The 19,231-nt window shown below is 48.9% G+C and overlaps 2 protein-coding genes across 2 annotated transcripts; one reads left to right on the forward strand and one right to left on the reverse strand.

Annotated features, from left to right (window-relative positions):
* Positions 1-4,859: 4,859 nt before the first annotated feature.
* Positions 4,860-6,551, forward strand: EI90DRAFT_3119575 (uncharacterized protein; the record flags this gene model as incomplete). Its single annotated transcript, XM_039063221.1, has 4 exons — positions 4,860-5,075; positions 5,127-5,177; positions 5,225-5,737; positions 6,267-6,551. The coding sequence occupies 4 exons, from the start codon at positions 4,860-4,862 to the stop codon at positions 6,549-6,551; spliced, it is 1,065 nt and encodes a 354-aa protein (XP_038919112.1).
* Positions 6,552-6,903: 352 nt separating this feature from the next.
* EI90DRAFT_3045217 (uncharacterized protein) lies at positions 6,904-7,560 on the reverse strand. The gene is made up of 2 exons (XM_039059394.1): positions 7,058-7,560; positions 6,904-7,016 (listed from the first exon to the last, which is right to left on the reverse strand). Exons 1-2 carry the CDS (start codon positions 7,251-7,253, stop codon positions 6,943-6,945), a joined length of 270 nt encoding a protein of 89 aa, XP_038919113.1. The 5' UTR covers positions 7,254-7,560; the 3' UTR covers positions 6,904-6,942.
* Between the last annotated feature and the right edge of the window lie 11,671 nt (positions 7,561-19,231).

Genomic DNA, 19,231 nt, shown 5'->3' on the forward strand with positions numbered 1-19,231 from the left:
AACCTCTGTAAGCTCCGCAACCTCTGAGCTTCACGGATCGCCTTCGGCACTTTCGCCGCTTGTAATGTATCTCTCGCGTTTTCCCCTCATCCCTATTTGGACTACTGCTTCTTCCCATTCTAGCCAGTTAGTCATCACCCCCACTTCTCCCCATCCTCCTGCCCCTCTGGGCCTTGCCCCCCCTACCTCCTTTCGGACATATCACAGGTCCTGCCTTATGACCTTCGGTACCGCTCCACTTCTTTTACCCTTTGTTCCCATTCGGACGTCTTCATTCCGATTCGGTTTCCCTTTGTTTCCTTGTGCTTTTTCCCCCTCCATTATATATATCGGTGCTTGTACATACTCGTTTTGGTTCAGTCCGAAATCGACCTGAAATGCCCCCTAGAGACTTCCTGCTCACCTACTGTGAAATTAAGGACCAAATGGACAAACAGCAATGGCACAGCACTCCGCTTGAGTCGCTGAGGCCAAGGTCCCTCCACGCTAAGTCTCTGATTCCACTCCGGAGTTGTCTGCATCCGCCCGGTTCTAACAATAATCTGGGATATACCAGATTCAAATTCAATTGGTTCAGAAGACCGAGACAAGTACCATGTCTGGGTGATCACTGACGCCTGCCCCACTGGCGTCGGGGCCATGCTCGCACAGGGTGCAGAATGGCAAACCTCTAACCCTGCTGCGTTTATGTCGAAGAAATTCACCCCGACTCAATGGGTGTATTTCGCCTATGAGCTGGAAGCGCTCACCAAATGGCTCAACGAGCTGACTGGTGGGCGGAAATTCACTGTGGTCACTGACCACAAGGCGCTTACTTACTTCAAAGAGAAGAATCACACTGCACCACATCACATTCGTTGGCAAAATTTCTTTCACAGTTTCAATTGTGACATAGTGTATGTACAGGGCCACACAAACAAAGTGGCTGACACCCTGTCATGATACTATGAATCCTTGTCAGACGAGGATGTCCACTATGACGATTACGTATCCACAGATATACGGATTGATAAAGAGGGTGACGATGTAGGCGGGCACAGCCTGTCAAAAACCCATGAAGGAACGGGGGTAAATGCGTGAGTCCGAATGCAGGTGGGGCTCAACTAGAGAGGGGTCCGAGGGCTCCAGTAGTGAACCGAAGCTTCTCAGGGAGCCCGGTTCTGCTGGATGGTACAAGAGGCTCTAAGAAGGACACGGCCTCAGCGACTCGGAGGGAGCGCTGTGCCTCTGTGACGTCTCAGTTAGTCCTTGTATTTCTTATGTCTGAGGTATCTTGTAGAATGGGAGCGGAATTCACTCAGAGGGACTTTGGGTGGCATTTTAGTCGAGATTAGAACTGAGGAACTACAGGTTCTAATCTACTGTCATATCCGTGCATACCCGACCCCTTCTCCGTCCGTTCCGATACTCATCTCGGACCGAACATCGCCCTACTCGCCACCCTTCCTACAACTCCGCTCCCCCCTCACCACACCTCCACCCTCCCGTCATCCCCTACGCTTTCTCCGTCCGTTCCGATATCCACCTTCGGACCTGACTACTCTTCCTTACCTGTCCCCTCTCTCCTTCTTCCGTCACTCCTCCACCACCCTTCCGCCAAGTTACGACCGTCCACCGCTGCTCCGTACTTCACACTCAGACACCGTTCGTACCTTACTCCGAGCCTCCGTCATAGTCCATACCTCGGACTTTGACTCCACCTCAGTCTTAGTCCATTGCATTGGTGACCTCATACTACGTGAACACCATTGCCAATATTCCTCGGACATCCAACCCCGCCTCCGGCACTCTCGCCGTTTGTAATGTATTTCTCGCAATTCCCCCTCATCCCTATTTGGACTACTGCTTCTTTCTATTCTAGCCAGTTAGTCATCACCCCCACTTCCCCTCATCCTCCTGCCCCTCTGGGCCTCGCCCACTCTACCTCCTTTCGGATGTATCACAGGTCTTGCCCTATGACCTTCGGTACCGCTCCGCTCCCTCTAACCCTTTGTTCCCGTTCGGACGTCTTCGTTCCGATTCGGTCACCCTTTGTTCTCCTTGTGCTTTTGCCCCTTCCTTATATATATATCGGCGCTTGTACATACTCGTCTGGTTTCAGTCCGAAATCGACCTGAAATGCCCCCAAGAGACTTCCTGCTCACCTACTGTGAAATTAAGGACCAAATGGACAAACAGCAATGGCACAGCGCTCCGCTTGAGTCGCTGAGGCCAAGGTCCCTCCACGCTAAGTCTCCGATTCCACTCCGGAGTCGTCCGTTTCCGCCCATCTCTAACATCTACGGGTATTTATAAAGGGGGATGCAAAGTCCGAACCGACAAATGGGAAAACACCGAAAGGTACCGAAAGGTCCCGAACGATATTAGAACGGGGAACCGAGGTGTCGGGCCAAGGAGGGCGGAGTTGAAGGCCAGAAAATGAATGCGGAAGACAAATGGACAAAGGGGGTTAGCCAACTGAATGGAAGGAAGAAGGTAGTCGTGCTAAGAATAGAAGGTGACTAATAAGTGATAACGTGAGGGAGATCACCAAAGGATGTGGGTAGCTCCAAAAGCGGAGTTGTGTATCCGAAGGATGTTAGGTGACTCAAATAAATGAAATGGGTGGAGGAGAGGTTTAAGGGCATGTCACGGGATGTTGGAGGTCCGTCGGGGTATCGGAGCAAATCCGGGGTCTCCGAATGTTCCGACTCGGGACCGAGGTTCCGGGATGGGAGTGGCCAAAGATCGGTGTGCTGCAACCAGACCGGAGCTGAGACAATCAGGAGGAAGGGTGACTTGGGGAGTGAGGGAGGCATGGTGTAGGGGATGGTGAAGTTGTTAGGAAGGTGTGGTGTGGTGGGAGTGCACGGGGTCGGGATTCCGGGATATGACACAGCCGGTACCACGCAAACAAGCCGATTATCGCGATTCCACCACCCACATCAAGCACCCCACTTCCGAAACACATCTACCACTGTTCCAGATACCCCTTCCACGTTTCCCATATTTTTTCCAATTTTTTCAAGCCATTCCTGACCACGCACAACCATCAGTTTCCAAATTGGGTAACTATCACCCGCATATTCCACCGCTTCCTCTGTATCTCCATCAATTCTCCACCGATCCGGACGAATTTGGTATCGTTGGAAAGCCCTTGTCAACACAAGTCGAACGATGTTACGAGTGACGTATTTGGTTCAGCGGTTGAGGCGATCGCCATGTTTCTTTATTTCCTTAACAACGTTAATATTTCTTTGATATTGCTTTTTTCTTATTTGTTCTTTGTGGATCTGTTGCCGTCCTAAACCCGTCGGATCATTCGGATTTCCATGCATACTTTTTTCATATTTATAGTTACCCTCTTTCCTGTATTTACAAAGAGGACTCCCCCAACAGAGAGAGGTGCTCCCCAACAAGAACATGAAGTTCTAGCAAAGTTTACCAGCGCCCAGAGCGGCGAATACAAAGCCAAAGAGGCTCAAGACATCGTGCAGGGACAGAGTTCCCATCAGTTTGATTATCAGTGAGATTTACGAGTTTATCATTTTTATCACATAGCACCGGACCATTTCTCCTCCCCCCTCCTCCTCATCCGAACCTCCCCTGAGCATTCCCAACTCTGTGGCCCCCTCTCTTTCTCGTTAGGGTGGTAGATCCCTTGCCCCCTTACAACGACCTGCCCTGGTAGTGCAAGGTTGACTTGTTGTTGTTGATGTGGGGGAGTGTGGTGGTTGGGTCCTGGACTACATCTCGATCCAACTGGTCATTGCGGGCTAGACTGGGTAGCATAAATAGAGGGCAAAGTTTGCGAGTTGTTCGAGTTGTTCGAGTTTTTGGGGCTTTGCATGGTTGGTCTTGCCTTGGAGAAGATACCAACCAGATCACGGTACGCGCACCTAATGGACACCCGAGACCATGCTAGACTGTGGATAGGGGGCAGAGGGAGTCTAGGAGACTCTTCCTCAGAGTCCTTAGGATGTATCCACTCCATTCTGGATCATGAGAACATCTCCATTTTACGCATTATCACAAACACCCTCTCGCTTTTTGTCCACAATCCTCACCTGGACCGTCTATAGAAACCTCATTTTTACAAGTCCATACAAGCCCCATTTTTGCGCATTTTCACAAAGAATCTTGCCCTGGCAAACATTGAACCAAGTCAGGCCAAAATCCTTTTGTTAAAATCCCCACTACACCACCACTCACTCACGTCCATAACATTTGCAGAGAAAGTCTATATATATATATTGACCCAAACTCCAGCACACCATAATCAATAATTGGCAGTAGCGAGTTTGACTGACTTGACTTTGAGTAATGGAGCATTGGACCGGACACATTTGGCCCAAGACTCATACATATCCTAAGGAAGTGATGAGATGACTTGGTCCGACTTGATTTTGGTGGTCCGCTTTGTTTTTGACTTGGATGTATGGGACATTAGACTGTTTCATTGAAAACATGCAGTTTGTGACGATTGTATAGGTAACGCGTAGATAAAATGGTAAATCAAAGTCGATTCTAATTCAGGTCAAGTCCTCGCACGGCCTTTGGTACCCTAGAGAGGTGGAAGTCACGATAATATACTGTGCTCTTTATATATGTAATATACTACATATCCTAAGGAAGTGATGAGATGACTTGGTCCGACTTGATTTTGACTTGGATGTATGGGACATTAGACTGTTTCATTGAAAACACGCAGTTTGTGACGATTGTATATGTAACGCGTAGGTAAAATGGTAAATCAAAGTCGATTCTAATTCAGGTCAAGTCCTCACACGGCCTTTGGTACCCTAGAGAGGCGGAAGTCACGATAACATACTTTGCTCTTTATATATGTAATATACTACATATCCTAAGGAAGTGATGAGATGACTTTCACCCCATCCTCATCACCTTTTCACAAACTGTATGGCCACCTCTCCGACCCTGTCCGGATCTTCACCATTTCCGGCGAGTTTTCTGGGCACAAAATCCCATTGAGTGAGGATTTACTCGATGCTCGAATGGTCATGGAGGCGAAGCTAGGTAATTTGCCAAAGAAGGCCAGGGTGTTTATGATGCTCAATTCAACGACCGTGATGTTTGTAATGGTATTGTGACATGCGCAGCGCTCTCCCTTGATGGTTGCCATGTAGCTCTTGGTTTTGGTAGTGGTGTCGTCGAGCTTGCCGATATCGACCATCAGTGTACGATTTCCCGATTCCAGCTCGATCCACCCAACCATCCAGTCTAGATCGAATTTGTCCATGGCAGCCACCGAGTTGAGGGGAACATCACCATCCTTGGCCACGATATGACTTCCATTAATATCGGTACTCTTCCCACCAATCCTCTTCCTGCTGTAACTCGAGTATCAGATAATGGATTATTTATCGTACGGGTTCCACGGAACACTGATAGTTCTTGGTACGACAGCATGACCCTCATATCCATTTCGGGTGACCCGCACATGCACCACCTTGCACCCCCTACTTCCAACAGTTTCACTTCAACTTCCAACCCTCCTATCTTAGCCTCCAAGTCTTCTACTAGGTCCTCTGCATTCCCAGTGATCGCTATTCCTCACCGTCGCACGCTTGGATTTTCTCCGGCCGCACGTTATATCGGCGCTTTTGATGGCCTCAGTGCTTTCACCTGGTTGACAGGTTCAGGTGAGCTCATTGCGAGTTATTGTGTGACGGATTTCGATTTTTGGATCATGAATCCTGCTGCTCCCCTCACCCGCTCTTATCGCATCCCTGATCCTGTATCCCCCTTTCCTTGACAGAAGGCGAAGCAGCAGATATACATCATTCCAAAATGCGTGCAGGGCATAACTTGGATGAATCCTGGATCAAGTGCCCATTTCATGTTCTCTTGCAGAAGGAGAAAAAGCGGGGGATCTGGAAGCAGCCATTGTTGGAGTAACAACGACCCGTGACTTACCAACCAACACCACATGATCACTCTTACATCCGTATTTGCCTCGTGACACAATGTATATAATTGTATATACTGTTTTCACTCTACTTTCCTTTTCTCCTCAGTTCTTCACGGGATAGCCGCACTGCCACATCATCACGAGGCTGCGGGGTATTAAGATAGATTTATCATCATCATCATCCTCAGTTCTTCATTTACGGAGACTGAGGTTAGTATCATTGCTTTTAGTTAGTTGTTACATTACTTACTCTGTACTCTTCTGTACTATAGCTCCCGCTTTAGGTTAGTACTAAACGTAGTAATTCAGTTCTTCATTTATGGAGACTGAGCTCCCGCTTTAGCCCTCCTATTAGCCATTTTATTCGTCTGCTGCTGGAAGAGCTCCACTGCTCGGAGCCAGTAAAACACCCGGCAAGCTGTCAATGTTCTTCAATGGAAAATTTGAACTCGTTATTCCTGAGAAGTACCACCCAACCATCCTTTCTGGTACTGAATGTCCAGGCCCTTGGTATGGTGATAAAGTGCCATCTGATCCTACCCATCTGTACAGCCCTCGGTCCAGCAGAGATGGGACTCGATTCCTCCTCCAAGGCTGGCAGATGGCTCCAATTGTTGTTGATCTTAGCCAAGTCATTTAGAATGTTCGTGGTCAGTTGCAATATCTTCCCATTTTACCTTTGCGTGTTCTATCCACTGTTAGAGGGGAATCGCAAAGTTTCACTAGGTCGCCCTTCCATCTTTCTGGACTTCCCTTGGACGAGGTCCCCTTTCCCTAGGGTGCAGTGGGTATAGATAAAGGTTGGAGACTTCAACAGACCTATGGCCATTCCTTGCAGTGTCGTTTAGTCTCAGGTCGAGCAAAATGAGTCAAAGACTTTTTCGATTTTGCTCTTTTCATGGCACCTTGATTTGCTTTCACTCTGTATCAATATACCTGTCCATTTGAAACACTAAAAGGCTTGACTGAAGCAAATACCCCGTTACCACTTCGAACTTACTCAAAGATCGATATTTCCTTTCCCAGTTCAATCATTTCACCTGATGTTCATCCTCAGCTGCATATAAGTAATGTAACAAAAAGATTGATGTAGCAGATAGAAGTGCTAGATGTATGTGTGGGCGAGCATTTAATGAAGATCCCTACTCACGAGATATGGGGTCAAAAGTGACAGTCTTTGCATCATCGTGTTAAATAACGCCAACACATGGGCGACCCTGTCACCCACAAACTTATGAGATTCGAAAAGTACCTCGTTCCACCCCCTGTCCCATCCCAGCCCAATTGCACTGAAACCTGTGGCCAGCAAAAGTTGGAAACCAAAAGAGGATTTGTGTCGCATTCAGATTAATCCCAAGACCAATGGGCAAAGAAGTATCCTTAAGCCCTCCCACCCACAGTAGCAGTTCTCGATGACTTTCATCCCGGAATCATGCATGCCAGGAAAGAGCAACTTTTTTTATATCAAACTGTTTGTTGTGTTTGGAACCTGACACGCCAGGATCCTCGATGTACCAGCATCAGCCTGGGATGGCCATTGATCCAGACTTAAATGGGAAAGTAGAGAGTGTAGATCTACTCAATCATTCCAACTTATGATGGCAATTGTGAAAGTACGTCCGAATATCTGTACGTGATGACTCACCAGATGGTCAGGGGTTCACTCGGACGAAAGAGGATGAGCAGATGTCGGAACCTATCCAGATTTGTTATTTTCTACGTCCACTAAAGCTTGCAGTTGTGAGAGTAAGGAACAGAGAGTGAGAGCCAAGCAGCATTGATCTGTGCAAGCAGAAATAAGTGTCACCATTGAATACTCTTGCGACAATCACTTGACATCATCTGTACTGTAGTAGTCAGGGCTTGAAGTGAGGGTGTGTGTGTGTGCACTAAACCTAAATCCACCCCATGGTTTGTGACGTTGGAGGTCGCCGGAGGTCATGTGCCCAAACAAAAAACAGACATAGAAAATGAAAATTCATTTCAGTTCTAGCTAGAGGTATATACAGGATGTTGTTGTTTATTCTGGATATTTAACCTGCAAACTGTAGGCTGCTTGTGAGAGCGCCAAGGGCAGGGGTCGAGATAAATACACAAAAATAAGGTGAGAAAATAAAGAAATAAGTCCAATTCGGGTGTCCTTAATCTCTCTGATAAGGCGTTGCCCAAATGCTGCTCCACTTTTGAGTTGTCATGTTGGGTTGACCGTTTTTAGGTGTCAGTTTCGAAAATGGGATGGGTTCCGCCTTCCAGCAGTGTCATATCTCAGGGTGTGTCTATTCTGTCCTTCTCTCTTTCTCGTATGCTCCACTTGCTGACAGAAATCCTGCTACCCTCTCTATTCCTTTCTTGTCCACCAGGAGGTCGGCAAGGATCAGTTCACCTTCATCATCTGGGAGCAAGTTTCGGTGGTGTTCGTGCTTGGGACATTCGAGAAGTATGTGTTCTCTCGTTTCTACGGGTTCTCCACATGTGCAACTGGGGTTCTCTTCTGGTAGGAAGTGTTTGTAGAATTGTCCAATGAACACATGGCCAGTGCGAAGCTGTACTAGGCAGCTGAAGGATTTGCGGGGTGGTTCAGAATGCTCCTGAGATGAATCGTAAGGCTATGTTTTGGACTCGGGTTAGTAGCTGAGAGTGGGATTTCTTGTTGTGCCACCAGGTTGGGGCTCCATATGTCATCATGGGTACAATGGCCCCTAAGTAGATCAGACATCTCTGTGTTTGGTGCATTCCACTGACCGAGTTCCCCAATATGGCTAGGGCATTGGCTGCTTTTGTGGCTTTGGCACATACTTTATGCACATGTGGGGTGAATGATAGCTTGGTGTTGTAATACCGAGCCATTTGATCTCCTTTGAGTGTTTTATGGTGAAGCTTGGGCGATTGTTGCGTGCTGGTATGTTGAGGTCAAGATGGGTTTGTCTGGAGTGCATGAAATGGATGAGCCCTGTTTTGAGTGTGTCTAACGACAAGCCTCTGTCTCTAACCCAGTTCTCTGTGGCTAAGTACGAGTATCTTGCCAATTTGATGTTGGTTTCAATAGTCTTAGAGATGATGAGAATGTTGCCATCATCTACATAAAGAATTGTGTTAGTTTGTTTTGGGGAGTCTGATAGTATTGAGTTTTTGGTTTGTGCTGGGAGGTTTTCTACTTTGGTGGCTGAGTTGATAGCATTCATCAGGGGTGCTGAGAAATAGGCTGCTAGGACGGGTGAGACACAGCTGCCTTGGGGGATGCCAGTTAGTGTGGGTTTCATCTCATCTTGGATGCCATCTAGGATTAGCGCTGTGCGGCGGTCACTTAGGAAGGATGCCACCCATTTCACAATGGGGAGGGGGATTTGCTTGTCACACAGTGTGTTGAGGAGGTGGGGATGGGAGATGAAGTCAAAGAAACCGGTGATGTCAAAGGTGAGTGAGGTGGCCACTAGTTTGTGGTTGAGCACGGCCTCAATGTCGTGTACAACTGAGAGGGTGTGTTAGACACTGATCCGGAGTCGGCACCGAAGGTTGCCAATGCAGGCCGCTATAGGCCGTGATGGCCATGATGCCGGGAAAAAGGCCCAGGGGTAGGGCATTTGGCCTCAGCAACTCTAAAGGGAGTGCTGTGCCCCCTAGCTGTCTCTTGGCTGTTACAAAAATGGGGCCGGAGGTGCCCATTTTCATCCGTTCTGGCACAGGAATAGGGAAGGGGGTTGGACATAAGGGTTTACAGGTTGTTTCACAGATGGTTTAACATGTAGTTGAACAGGTAGTGTGGCAGCGGGTTTTTGTTGATTATTGATTGGTTAACTTCAATTACTATACAAATCATGTGATACAGAACCCATAAGAGTCTAAAATGGGAAATGTCCCATTTCCATAACATTGGCCCTCATTTCGGACTCACTGGGGTTGCCTTGTTGGGGTCAGGACTTAGGGGTCATGGTCACATAGATATTAGAGCTAAGGTACAATAAAGTATCATACTGTTAGACACTGATCCGGGGTCGGCACCGAAGGTCACCGATGCGGGCCGCTATTGGCTGCGATGGCCACGATGCCTCAGACAAGGCCTGAGGGTAGGGCATTTGGCCTCAGCAACTCTAAAGGGAGTGCTGTGCCCCCTAGCTGTCTCTTGGCCCTCATTTCGGACTCGTTGCCTTGTTGGGGTCAGGACTTAGGGTCGTGGTCACATCGATATTAGAGCTAAAGTACAATAAAGTATCATACAGGATATATATAAGGAGAAAGAATGAATGGGAGCGGACCCAGGCTGAAGGCCGAAGGGTCCGGAAGCAAAAGGGAACAAGGAACGGGGTTGGCTGCACAGTGGCCGGCAATGACCGAGGGTCAAACAAACAATAACAGATAAATAAAGGAAAGAGTGTAGGGCCGCAATAGCGGTGATGGTATCATAGCAGTGCTGGACTCGGAGTTGGGCCAGAGTCGGGCGCGGGGATGGTAGCAGCCCTGTAGGGGCCAAGTGGGCGAGGTAGAGGAGTCACGCTGGGCACGGTGCCGGAGGCGGACTCAGGGTGGGAAGGTTGGTGTGGCTGTGGGGAAGTCGGCCAGGTGCAGGGGAGCCTAGGGGCAAGCGGGGGAGTGAGCAGGGAGTGGGCAGGGAGGATAGGGCTGAGGTCAGGGCTTGTGCTTGCACTCGCACAGCAGGAATAGGCTTGGGCGGCATTGGGATGGGCGGCTAACAGGCTGGGATGCATGGTCGTGACACATACAGGATATATATAGGAGGAAGAAATGAATGGAAGCGGACCCGGGCCGGAGGCCGAAGGGTCCGGATGCAAACAAGAATAAGGAACGGGGTTGGCTGCATAGCAGCTGGCAATGACTGAGGGTCAAAACAATCAATAACAGATAAATAAAGGAAAGAGCATAGGGCCACGATAGCGGCGATGGTATCATAGCGGCGCTGGACTTGGAGTTGGGCCAGAGTTGGGCGCAGGGATGATAGCGGCCCTGTAGGGGCCAAGTGGGTGGGGTAGGGGAGTCGCGCTGGGCACGGTGCCAGAGGCGGACTCAGGGTGGGGAGGTTGGTGCAGCAGTGGGGGAGTTGGTGCAGCAGTGGGGGAGTTGGCCAAGTGTAGGGGAGCCTAGGGGCAAGCAGGGGAGGGAGCAGGGAGTCCTCAGGGAGGATAGGGCTGAGGTTGGGGCTCGTGCTCACGCTTGCATAGCAGTAACGGGCTTGGGCGGCATCGGGATGGGTGGGGAACAGGCTGTCGGGGTCATGCATGCTTGCAACAAAGGATGCCCCCAAAACCAAGTTGATAGCAAAGCTGGGGGACATGCCCATGCCAGCAAAGGATATATATGTACACAGTAGAGATGGTAACTAGCCAACTAACTAATAACCGGTAGAAGCGGATCAAAGATGATAGAAGATCACACAGCATCATAACCGATACCGTGTGACCAGATCAAATAGAAGATCAGAAGCGGAAAAGAAGAAGAACCTGATGGGGATATGGGCCATGTGGCACTGCGCTACTTATGCTAGCAACCCGAAGACGTGCCCTGACACGGGCTGGAATGCACGGCCGTGACAGTATCCCCCTCTTAGGGCCTGAACCCTTGAAGGCCTAAGAGTGGTGGTGTCAGGAATGCCAGCTGCAGCACAGCACCAGAGTTGGGAGAGGAGAAGGTGTGAGATGAATGCTGCCGACATCTCGGCAGGGTCTTGGTGTCCATAAAAGGACAAGGGCACGGTACCTTGCTTTGGTATCCAGTCAGCGCATGTGGCACCGAGTCCGGAATCAGCAGAGGGTATGGCAGAGGGTGTCCCACAAGGAGACAAAGTTGGAGCGCTGCAAACAGCAACATGGAAAGATCAAAATGCCTCAAGTGGAGGCGAAGTTGGTGCGGGATTGGTGTGGGACTCAAAATGGAAGTCGGAGATGGAGTCAGCGATGATGGCTGGAGAGTCAAAGGAGAACAAGCTGATGGACTTGTGTCAGGGCACACCCTGACTAGCCCGGACCTGGACCCGCGTCTGGACCCACTTCCACCCACTGCGCTTCCCACATGCACGCACGCTCCGCGCGCTGCATGCTCCGGACCCGGTTTCTACCCCTTCATGTGACTTCCGGGTATCCCCGGAAGTTTTGCTGATATTGTGGCCACTGTGGGAAGATGAGAAGTTAGCTTCCTTCTCATCTCCTTACCCACAGTAGGCAAGTGTATATACTTGCCCTTGTTTTATCTCATCTCCTTACTGTCAGGGACACATCCGGGGTAGAGGAGGCCCGGGTGAGACGCCCGACACTGGAAGTTTTGCGGGGTGCGGAGCGGGCATGCATACTGGCGGGCCCGGCTCAGGAGGCAGTCCCTGGCCACTTAGACTGAAGTGGAAAAGGGTGTTATTATTATTAAAAGGGAATACTATGTTACTTACCTGAAGTGGAAAAGGGTGAGAAGAAGGCTACTTCTTCGGTTCCCACTTCAGGTATGTTTATATACATGCGGCTTAGGTCACATGATGGGTGCCACGTCATCCTCGCATACAGCCGTAGTCACCTGGGTGTCCCCATGGGTGATCCCGAGGGCATCTGCTGTGAACGCGCAAGCTGGACATAGTGGGGGTCACCCGAGGCGCCTGGGCTGGGCGTGTTGTGAGTGCGCTGCGGGTGGGTCAATGGTACATTGATACAAGGAAAGGTCGTCCATGTAGAATAAAGAGAAAATAAAGAGAAGGTGAAATAAGTAAAGAGGGAGTGGAATGGAGAAAGAAAGAAAGAAGGAAGAAGGGGGGAGGAGGTAGGGGAAGACTGGGTGGCGGGGTACCGGGTGAAGTGGGGCCAGGTGGGGCCGGGTCAGGCAGGTGTGCCCTGACACTTACCCACAGTAGGTTGTGCCCTGGATAGGGCTGGTTACACCTCAGGGCTGTGGACCATAGGGGAGGGTCATGGGGACCCGGGAGTCGTCCCCTGACAACTTGTCTCTTAACTCAACCTTGGCCTTCCTACCATGCTCCCTATGAGTCCAGGGATCCAGGTGGCGGAAGTGAAGTGGCCTAATCGGCCCGAAGAGTGCAGAGGCGACAGATGGAGGCCGGTTGGGCAACTCACATCATGTCCAAAGGTTCAGAGGTGTGGCGCATGGAGGACAAGAGTCCACTCAACATGACCGCGGAGTTCAGGAATGCGGCGCAAGGAGGACAGAAGTCAACTCACAAGGCAGCCGCAAGTGGAGGGGTCAAATGATGACACATGAGAGACCACACAAGTGACTCTCATAGTGCCCGAAGGAATGGAATGTGATAGAGTTCCCTATGAAATGAGTTACCAAAAGAAATCCCTGCAACTGCAAGGTGATGTGTTGCATGTTTTGTCATCGGCAATTTTGCACACTTTGCATATTTTGCATGCTTTGCATACTTCACACATGCTGCATATTTTGTATTACATTCAAGGTCATGTGTTCTATATTTTTGTTGTCGGGGATTTCCCTAGTTCCCACAGTTCGCATACTTTGCATACTTCACACACTTTGCATACTAGACATATTTCACAGGCTGCATCAGCAACATCTCTGCCTTGTAAAATAATAACAATTAAATATAATTCTATCTCAACCTTGGGCTTAATCCTTCAATGTGAGCTGGCGAACTGTTGGTCTGTGGCCCCTTTGGCAAACACCGAAACCTTTTTTTTCTTCGCCTTTGAATAATTGTTGAAGGTTGCCTTCTGCTTGTAGCAACCAGTTCTCACCCAACCTCCACTATACAAACAATTTGCCTTCGCTTCGCTTGATTCAATGTCCAATACCAATAATAATTTATCTCCCAATACAGTGAGGGGGATTTTGGAGGAGTTCAATTGCAGTGCCGAGCGAATTCATCACTTGGGTATTGAGCTTCCACCTATCTCAGCCCCGAACTTCAGGTCCCAAGAACCCTCAAGGGCACAAAATTTATCCTCAGCCCCAGCTATTTCGCCAGCAAGCATGTCTGTGCAAGTACTGACAATACAGCATCATCAACGAACTATGTCGCAAGTGCCATCAATTCAGTCTCCACCTTCATTCGCATCAAATTTTCCATCGATTGCTGCCCCCTCCTCTGCCTCTTTTTTCAGGGCCAATTACTCATGCTCAATCAACCATCAACCTTAGTGGAACTACATCTGTCTCGCCTGGTTCATCAGTCCCTTCTACTGCACCTGTTCCTGTCGCATTTCAAGGGATTCCCCCAGGAGGATTTCCCACCACCTCTGTAAATGCTCATCGGACAAGTTCCAGTGGGGTTGTACGAAATGCACCAAACTCACGATGACCTCGTACTCAACCATATGAAGCTCTGAATGTATCACCCTCAGTCACTCATCTGGGTATTTCTGGGGATTGTATCAATTCCCTAGAGGTTCAGCTTTTCCCGAGCGATGTATGTGCTTGCTTCATTCGTAATGGTTCACTTGATTATGTAATCAATACAGGCTGAGGTTCGAATGAGTATGGTCGAGGCCAGCCAATTCCACATAGGGGTAGTCCAGCTCAATGAGAATACACACAAATGCGAATCTGGCAGGATGCTCTTGCCCCGAATCTTCGTGAACGACTTGGAAATTTTAGTCGCATTGTCCATTTCTCCAACTTGCACCTCAACATGCTTGTTCATGACCTGCTACCACTCGTTCAGACTGAGCTTTCTCAAAGAGGATTTCAATTCTATGGGGCTTATGACTCTTCAGCCCCTTCATTCTCTCTGCTGCAGCTTCGCTCATCTGGATGAGTTATAAGTACATTCAACCTCGCCTCTCGTCGTCTCAGCAATTATTGGCCTGCTCAAGATGAAACCCTCGAACATATATTTTATGAGGTAGAAGGATTCAGGGTGATGAACTTTTCACAAAAGCCTGATGGGACCCATGTGCTGCGACTGGGTGAGTACCTGCATTCTATTACAGTTTGTTATTGCTGAAAATGATTAGTGCCAACCATTGACCACCTTGGAGGCCCACTTCCGACAGAAATTTCGACTTCTCTCAATGATACAGTCTCTCCTTCAGTCACTATTCATTTTTGCAGTGGCCTTTGTCTCTATCGTGGGCTTGCTCTTGACCAACCCAACCTTGTCCATATGCTTGGGGGAAACCTCGTTGCGATGAGAGATCCAGCACTCTGTGAGACTTGTCATGTCCAGTGGGCTGCCCAAGGCCATCTCTTTTCGCCTACTCCTGTTAGTGGTGGTGATAATGATTCGGTAGGTTTTAGCTAGTCCAAACAGCCATCACTCAACCCTTATACACTATATAGGATGGGGCTGAGTCAGTCAGCACTGTCGACAATGGAGATCATGAGCCTCCCCAAGGTGATGTACTTGCCCTTGAGGAGAGTGGCCCTTCAGTGCCAGTAAACCAGGTATGGGTGATTTCATATGTAATTGCTCATTGCTTATTGGTATCCTAGGCTTCTGATTCTGGAGGGAACAGTATGTCTCATTCTTCTTCGTCATAAATAACTCTAAAAATTTTTCCTCAAACCCAGTTTCCTATCCAAGTCTTTCAACGATATCAAATTTTGCAGCACACATGCGATCCTTGATGCCTGATTCAGCTGGATCAGGCAGCTTCTCACTCTCAGCCCCTACTCAAGAGGACCTTGTCTTGATGCTTAAGGCTGAGATAATTGCTTGTTATGATGATGATCCTCATCTCATTTCGCTTGACAAATTTGTCAGAAATGTCCTCTCATTTACAATGTGAGCTTTAAGTTCCTCAAGTAGTTCCACCTCTAATTTTTGGGTTATAGTGAGAACTCAGAACACACTCAGGGTTATGGGGTGGTTCATGAAGTCATTTTCCAGCTTAGTGAGCTGTTGTTCCCAAAGTCTCCTGAAAATGAGAAGCTTCGTACTTCATATGGAAATCAACTAATCTTTTTCCCCAAAGTATATTTGGAAGGCATTGTCAGGGATTGGCCCCTGACCCCGCTGTCAGGGCACCCAACCACACCCCAGAACCACCTTCCCAGACCTCCCCATCCCCACATATCTCTCACAACTTCAGCCCACATGCGAGCCCGCGGGAAAAGTCACGTGGGTCAAGGCGAGCAACTCACCTTAACCCATGTGACACCTTTTCCGAGTTGCGGGAACATGCTCGGCTTCTACCTGGAGTCACGTTACGAACTGTCCAGTACACTTCCCTTTTATAGTAGCCAAGTGGGGAATAGGGAAACTTACCCTTCTTCTCAACTCAATCCCCGCTTAGTCCCTTCAGTGAGTTTGAGGAGCTGAGGACAGGGTCTAGCACCCAACCACCCGGGACACTGCACACACCCAGGCCTGAGGTTGGGCTGTCCCTGATCGAGGACCGAGCCCTGACAGGCATACCCACAAGCAAGGAGCATAAAGAGCTTGCCTTTGTTCGTGGAGTTGTCACTGCATTGTCGATTGTGCATCTTTGTTGTCTTCCTCGCCAACTTTGTATACTTTCTGTGCTTCTTCATCTCAATTATGGGAAGCATGAAGTTATCACTGACAGTATCCTCACCAAACATCACCAAGACCTTTCTTTTGCACTTGATCAATTTAAAGCTAGTGGCTCCTTCACTGCAATACAGTCCATTGCAATTCCATACCTTGATGTTGATGTAAGTGCATTTGTCTTTATCTAGTCAGGCCAAGCAGTAATACCCTTACCATTAAAGGCTGTGACAGCTCGACCCATGATTGCTACTGAAGAGGCACGAGCTATTTTCTCTCAAAAGTTACTTCTTGCTTGCATACAAGGTCCAGGTCTGGTAGGGAATAATGATGAGGAAGCAGCTTTCAGGGCTGGTCTGAATCTTACATGCTCAAATGGGTTTCAGTTCAGTGAGGCAAGTCAGCTTGGGTGCTTGTTGATGGAGGTATGCTGATTTACTGCAGCTTTGCAAGAGGTATTCTGGTGGATGGGAGGGCTTTCTCCGAAGTTTGAATGCATCCCAAATCCAGTCATATGAGGATCTGCTTCCCATTCTCACGATTCTAGAGCCTCCTCTGACGAAATTCCGAATTCCGAGATGCCAACTTCCGATCTCTAATTGAGGGATTCCTTCAGCGAACTGGGTGGCCACTTCACAACCCTGATAATGACCCCCTTGGTCTTGTGACCTTGTCGTCTCATATTGGCTACAATGATCTCTCAACACACCTCAATCATGCTGGATTCCGATCTCAACTCCTCTATCGTTGTGCCACAGCATCAGACTCACTCCTGATTGGACAAGAAATTAGGGTATTTGTTTCCATATTCTCATAATACCAATTTCTGATTTCGTTCCTCAGGTGACATTCACTGATGTTCCCTCAGGATATTCTGTGGAGGCCTCATCTCACAATGCATTGGATTCTGGAATCAGATTCCAGACATGTTTCGGGTGCCTCAGCCTCCACTCTTCGGTTATCCTTGATATCCTACACAATAATCCCCCAAGTGATCGGCTAGCCAGGTTTGACAATTGGATGCTGGCGACTCTAATGGTATCCCTTGAGACAAGCATGGGTGGAACTATGTGATTTGTAGGCTTGTTTGCTATTTATGGCAGCAGTTTTCTATATAGCTGCTCACCTATCATCCTGTGGAGACCTCATTCCTCATACCATTCTATACACACTCTTTATTTCTTCCTTCCACTATACTTAGGATGCATCCACTCTTTTATTTATTTGCCAACCACTCAACTCATTCAATCCTTAAGAATAATCACTTGTCACTCATTCTTGATTTAACTTTTTGCCTCTGGAATATACACATTGTTCATAACTTGGGATTTAATGGAGGTATGAGATTAAATAAGACATGTGTGTGTCAAACTATGTGCAGTTGACTGGTGCAGACAAGCTCAACTTGGGGGTTTTGGGAAGCCCAGCAGTGGTCTGAGGCTTCTCCAGAGGTGTCGGAGTCTTCAGGGAATACAAGATCCTTGAAGAATGTGGCCTCAGTGACTCAGAAGGGAGCACACTGCCATGCAACACATCAATGCTGTTAGAGTACAGCGGTTTCAGATGATACTGGAATGGAATCTGAGACTTATCAAGGAGGGACCTTGGCCTCAGCGACTCAAGGGGAGCTGTCATATCCATCCATGGCCATCACCCTCCACCACCTCCAGTCCTTCTGGATTGCCCCTGCTCCTTCATGTCAGGGACAGCTCCGAAAGCGGCAAGGTCCCAGGGTGCGGGACTTGGGGGGACGGATAGTGGCTATGTGTAGTGGCGATCCCGTCACGGGGTGAGCGTCCCCGACCACTTAGTCTGAAGTGGAAATGTGAGAAGAAGGCTACTTCTTCGGTTCCCACTCCAGGTGTTATTATATACATGCGGGAATGGTCATGTGGGGTGCGCCACGTCACCCTTGCACACAGCCACGGCTCTCCGGGTGCTTCCGTGGAAGATCCTGAGAGGGCCCACTGTGGGTGCAAGGCGAGTGCGGCGGTGGTGGCGGCGGTATAGGGATGTAAGATACAGGAGGGGAGATGGGCGTGTGCGCCGGTGATACATTGAGCAGGGGGAAAGGTGGTCCATGTAAGAGAAAGAGAGAAAGAAAGAAAGGAGGAAAGGAGAACAGGAGAAAGGAAGAGGGAGAGGAGGGAGAGGCGGTGCAGAGCGGGGATCAGGCGGGGCATGTCGGGGCATGCCCTGACACTTCGTCACTAACCTCAGAGCCTCTGGTTTCCGCAATCCCCTCTGACTCCCCCAATGGTCACCACCCCCTCATTTCAATATATTACCTATGCCTCCCTAAATACAGAACCCTGAAGGTCTCCAGACAGCTCTGACATCTGCCAATGCACCCCTGCTTCTGCCCGGCAACTCAGTTGCCTTCCCTGCAAGTCTACCTTCAGGCTGATTGTCATGACCCAGCATATCCACCACTTCCGTCAATGCATCCTAGTGCCACTTGGCTCATCCCACCTGCTACCATCATCATCCGTCCACCTGTCACCCTCATCTGCACTTTCTCCCCACATGCATACCTTCCAACCAAGGTTGCCCATTTGAGTGGTTCATTGTTGTCTGCCCACCAGCCAGATGGCTTGTTAGATGGCCAGATGGCCTTTTCTCTCTTTTGTCCGCTTGCAGACTATTGTTCCCCCTTTGCCACTCCTTGTTTCTTTATTTCCTTTTGTTGGCAAGGTTTGCCGATATTAACCATTTGTCTATTTCTTCATTCATTAATATCGTGCTTGATCCACAACTCCTTCCAGGCCAGTCCTATTTAGTTAGCTGTGCTTATAATGTGTGTAGGTCACACCAGATGTACCTCAGTTTGTATATCGACTTTGGATTTTCCCCCCCTTGTCTCTTCTCTACATCGTAAGGCTCCTGTCCGAAATTGGGAC

Source organism: Cantharellus anzutake (genome assembly GCF_015039405.1).
Source record: "Cantharellus anzutake strain C23 chromosome Unknown EI90scaffold_11, whole genome shotgun sequence".
Lineage (NCBI taxonomy): Eukaryota > Fungi > Basidiomycota > Agaricomycetes > Cantharellales > Hydnaceae > Cantharellus > Cantharellus anzutake.

Bases quoted from the DNA above. Each gene is read 5' to 3' on its own strand.
- EI90DRAFT_3045217 (XM_039059394.1), bottom strand. From the start codon at position 7,253: ATGCGACACAAATCCTCTTTTGGTTTCCAACTTTTGCTGGCCACAGGT. The intron at 7,017-7,057 runs GTAGGGATCTTC...ACATACATCTAG, and splicing joins TTTGACCCCATATCTCGTGA to CACTTCTATCTGCTACATCA.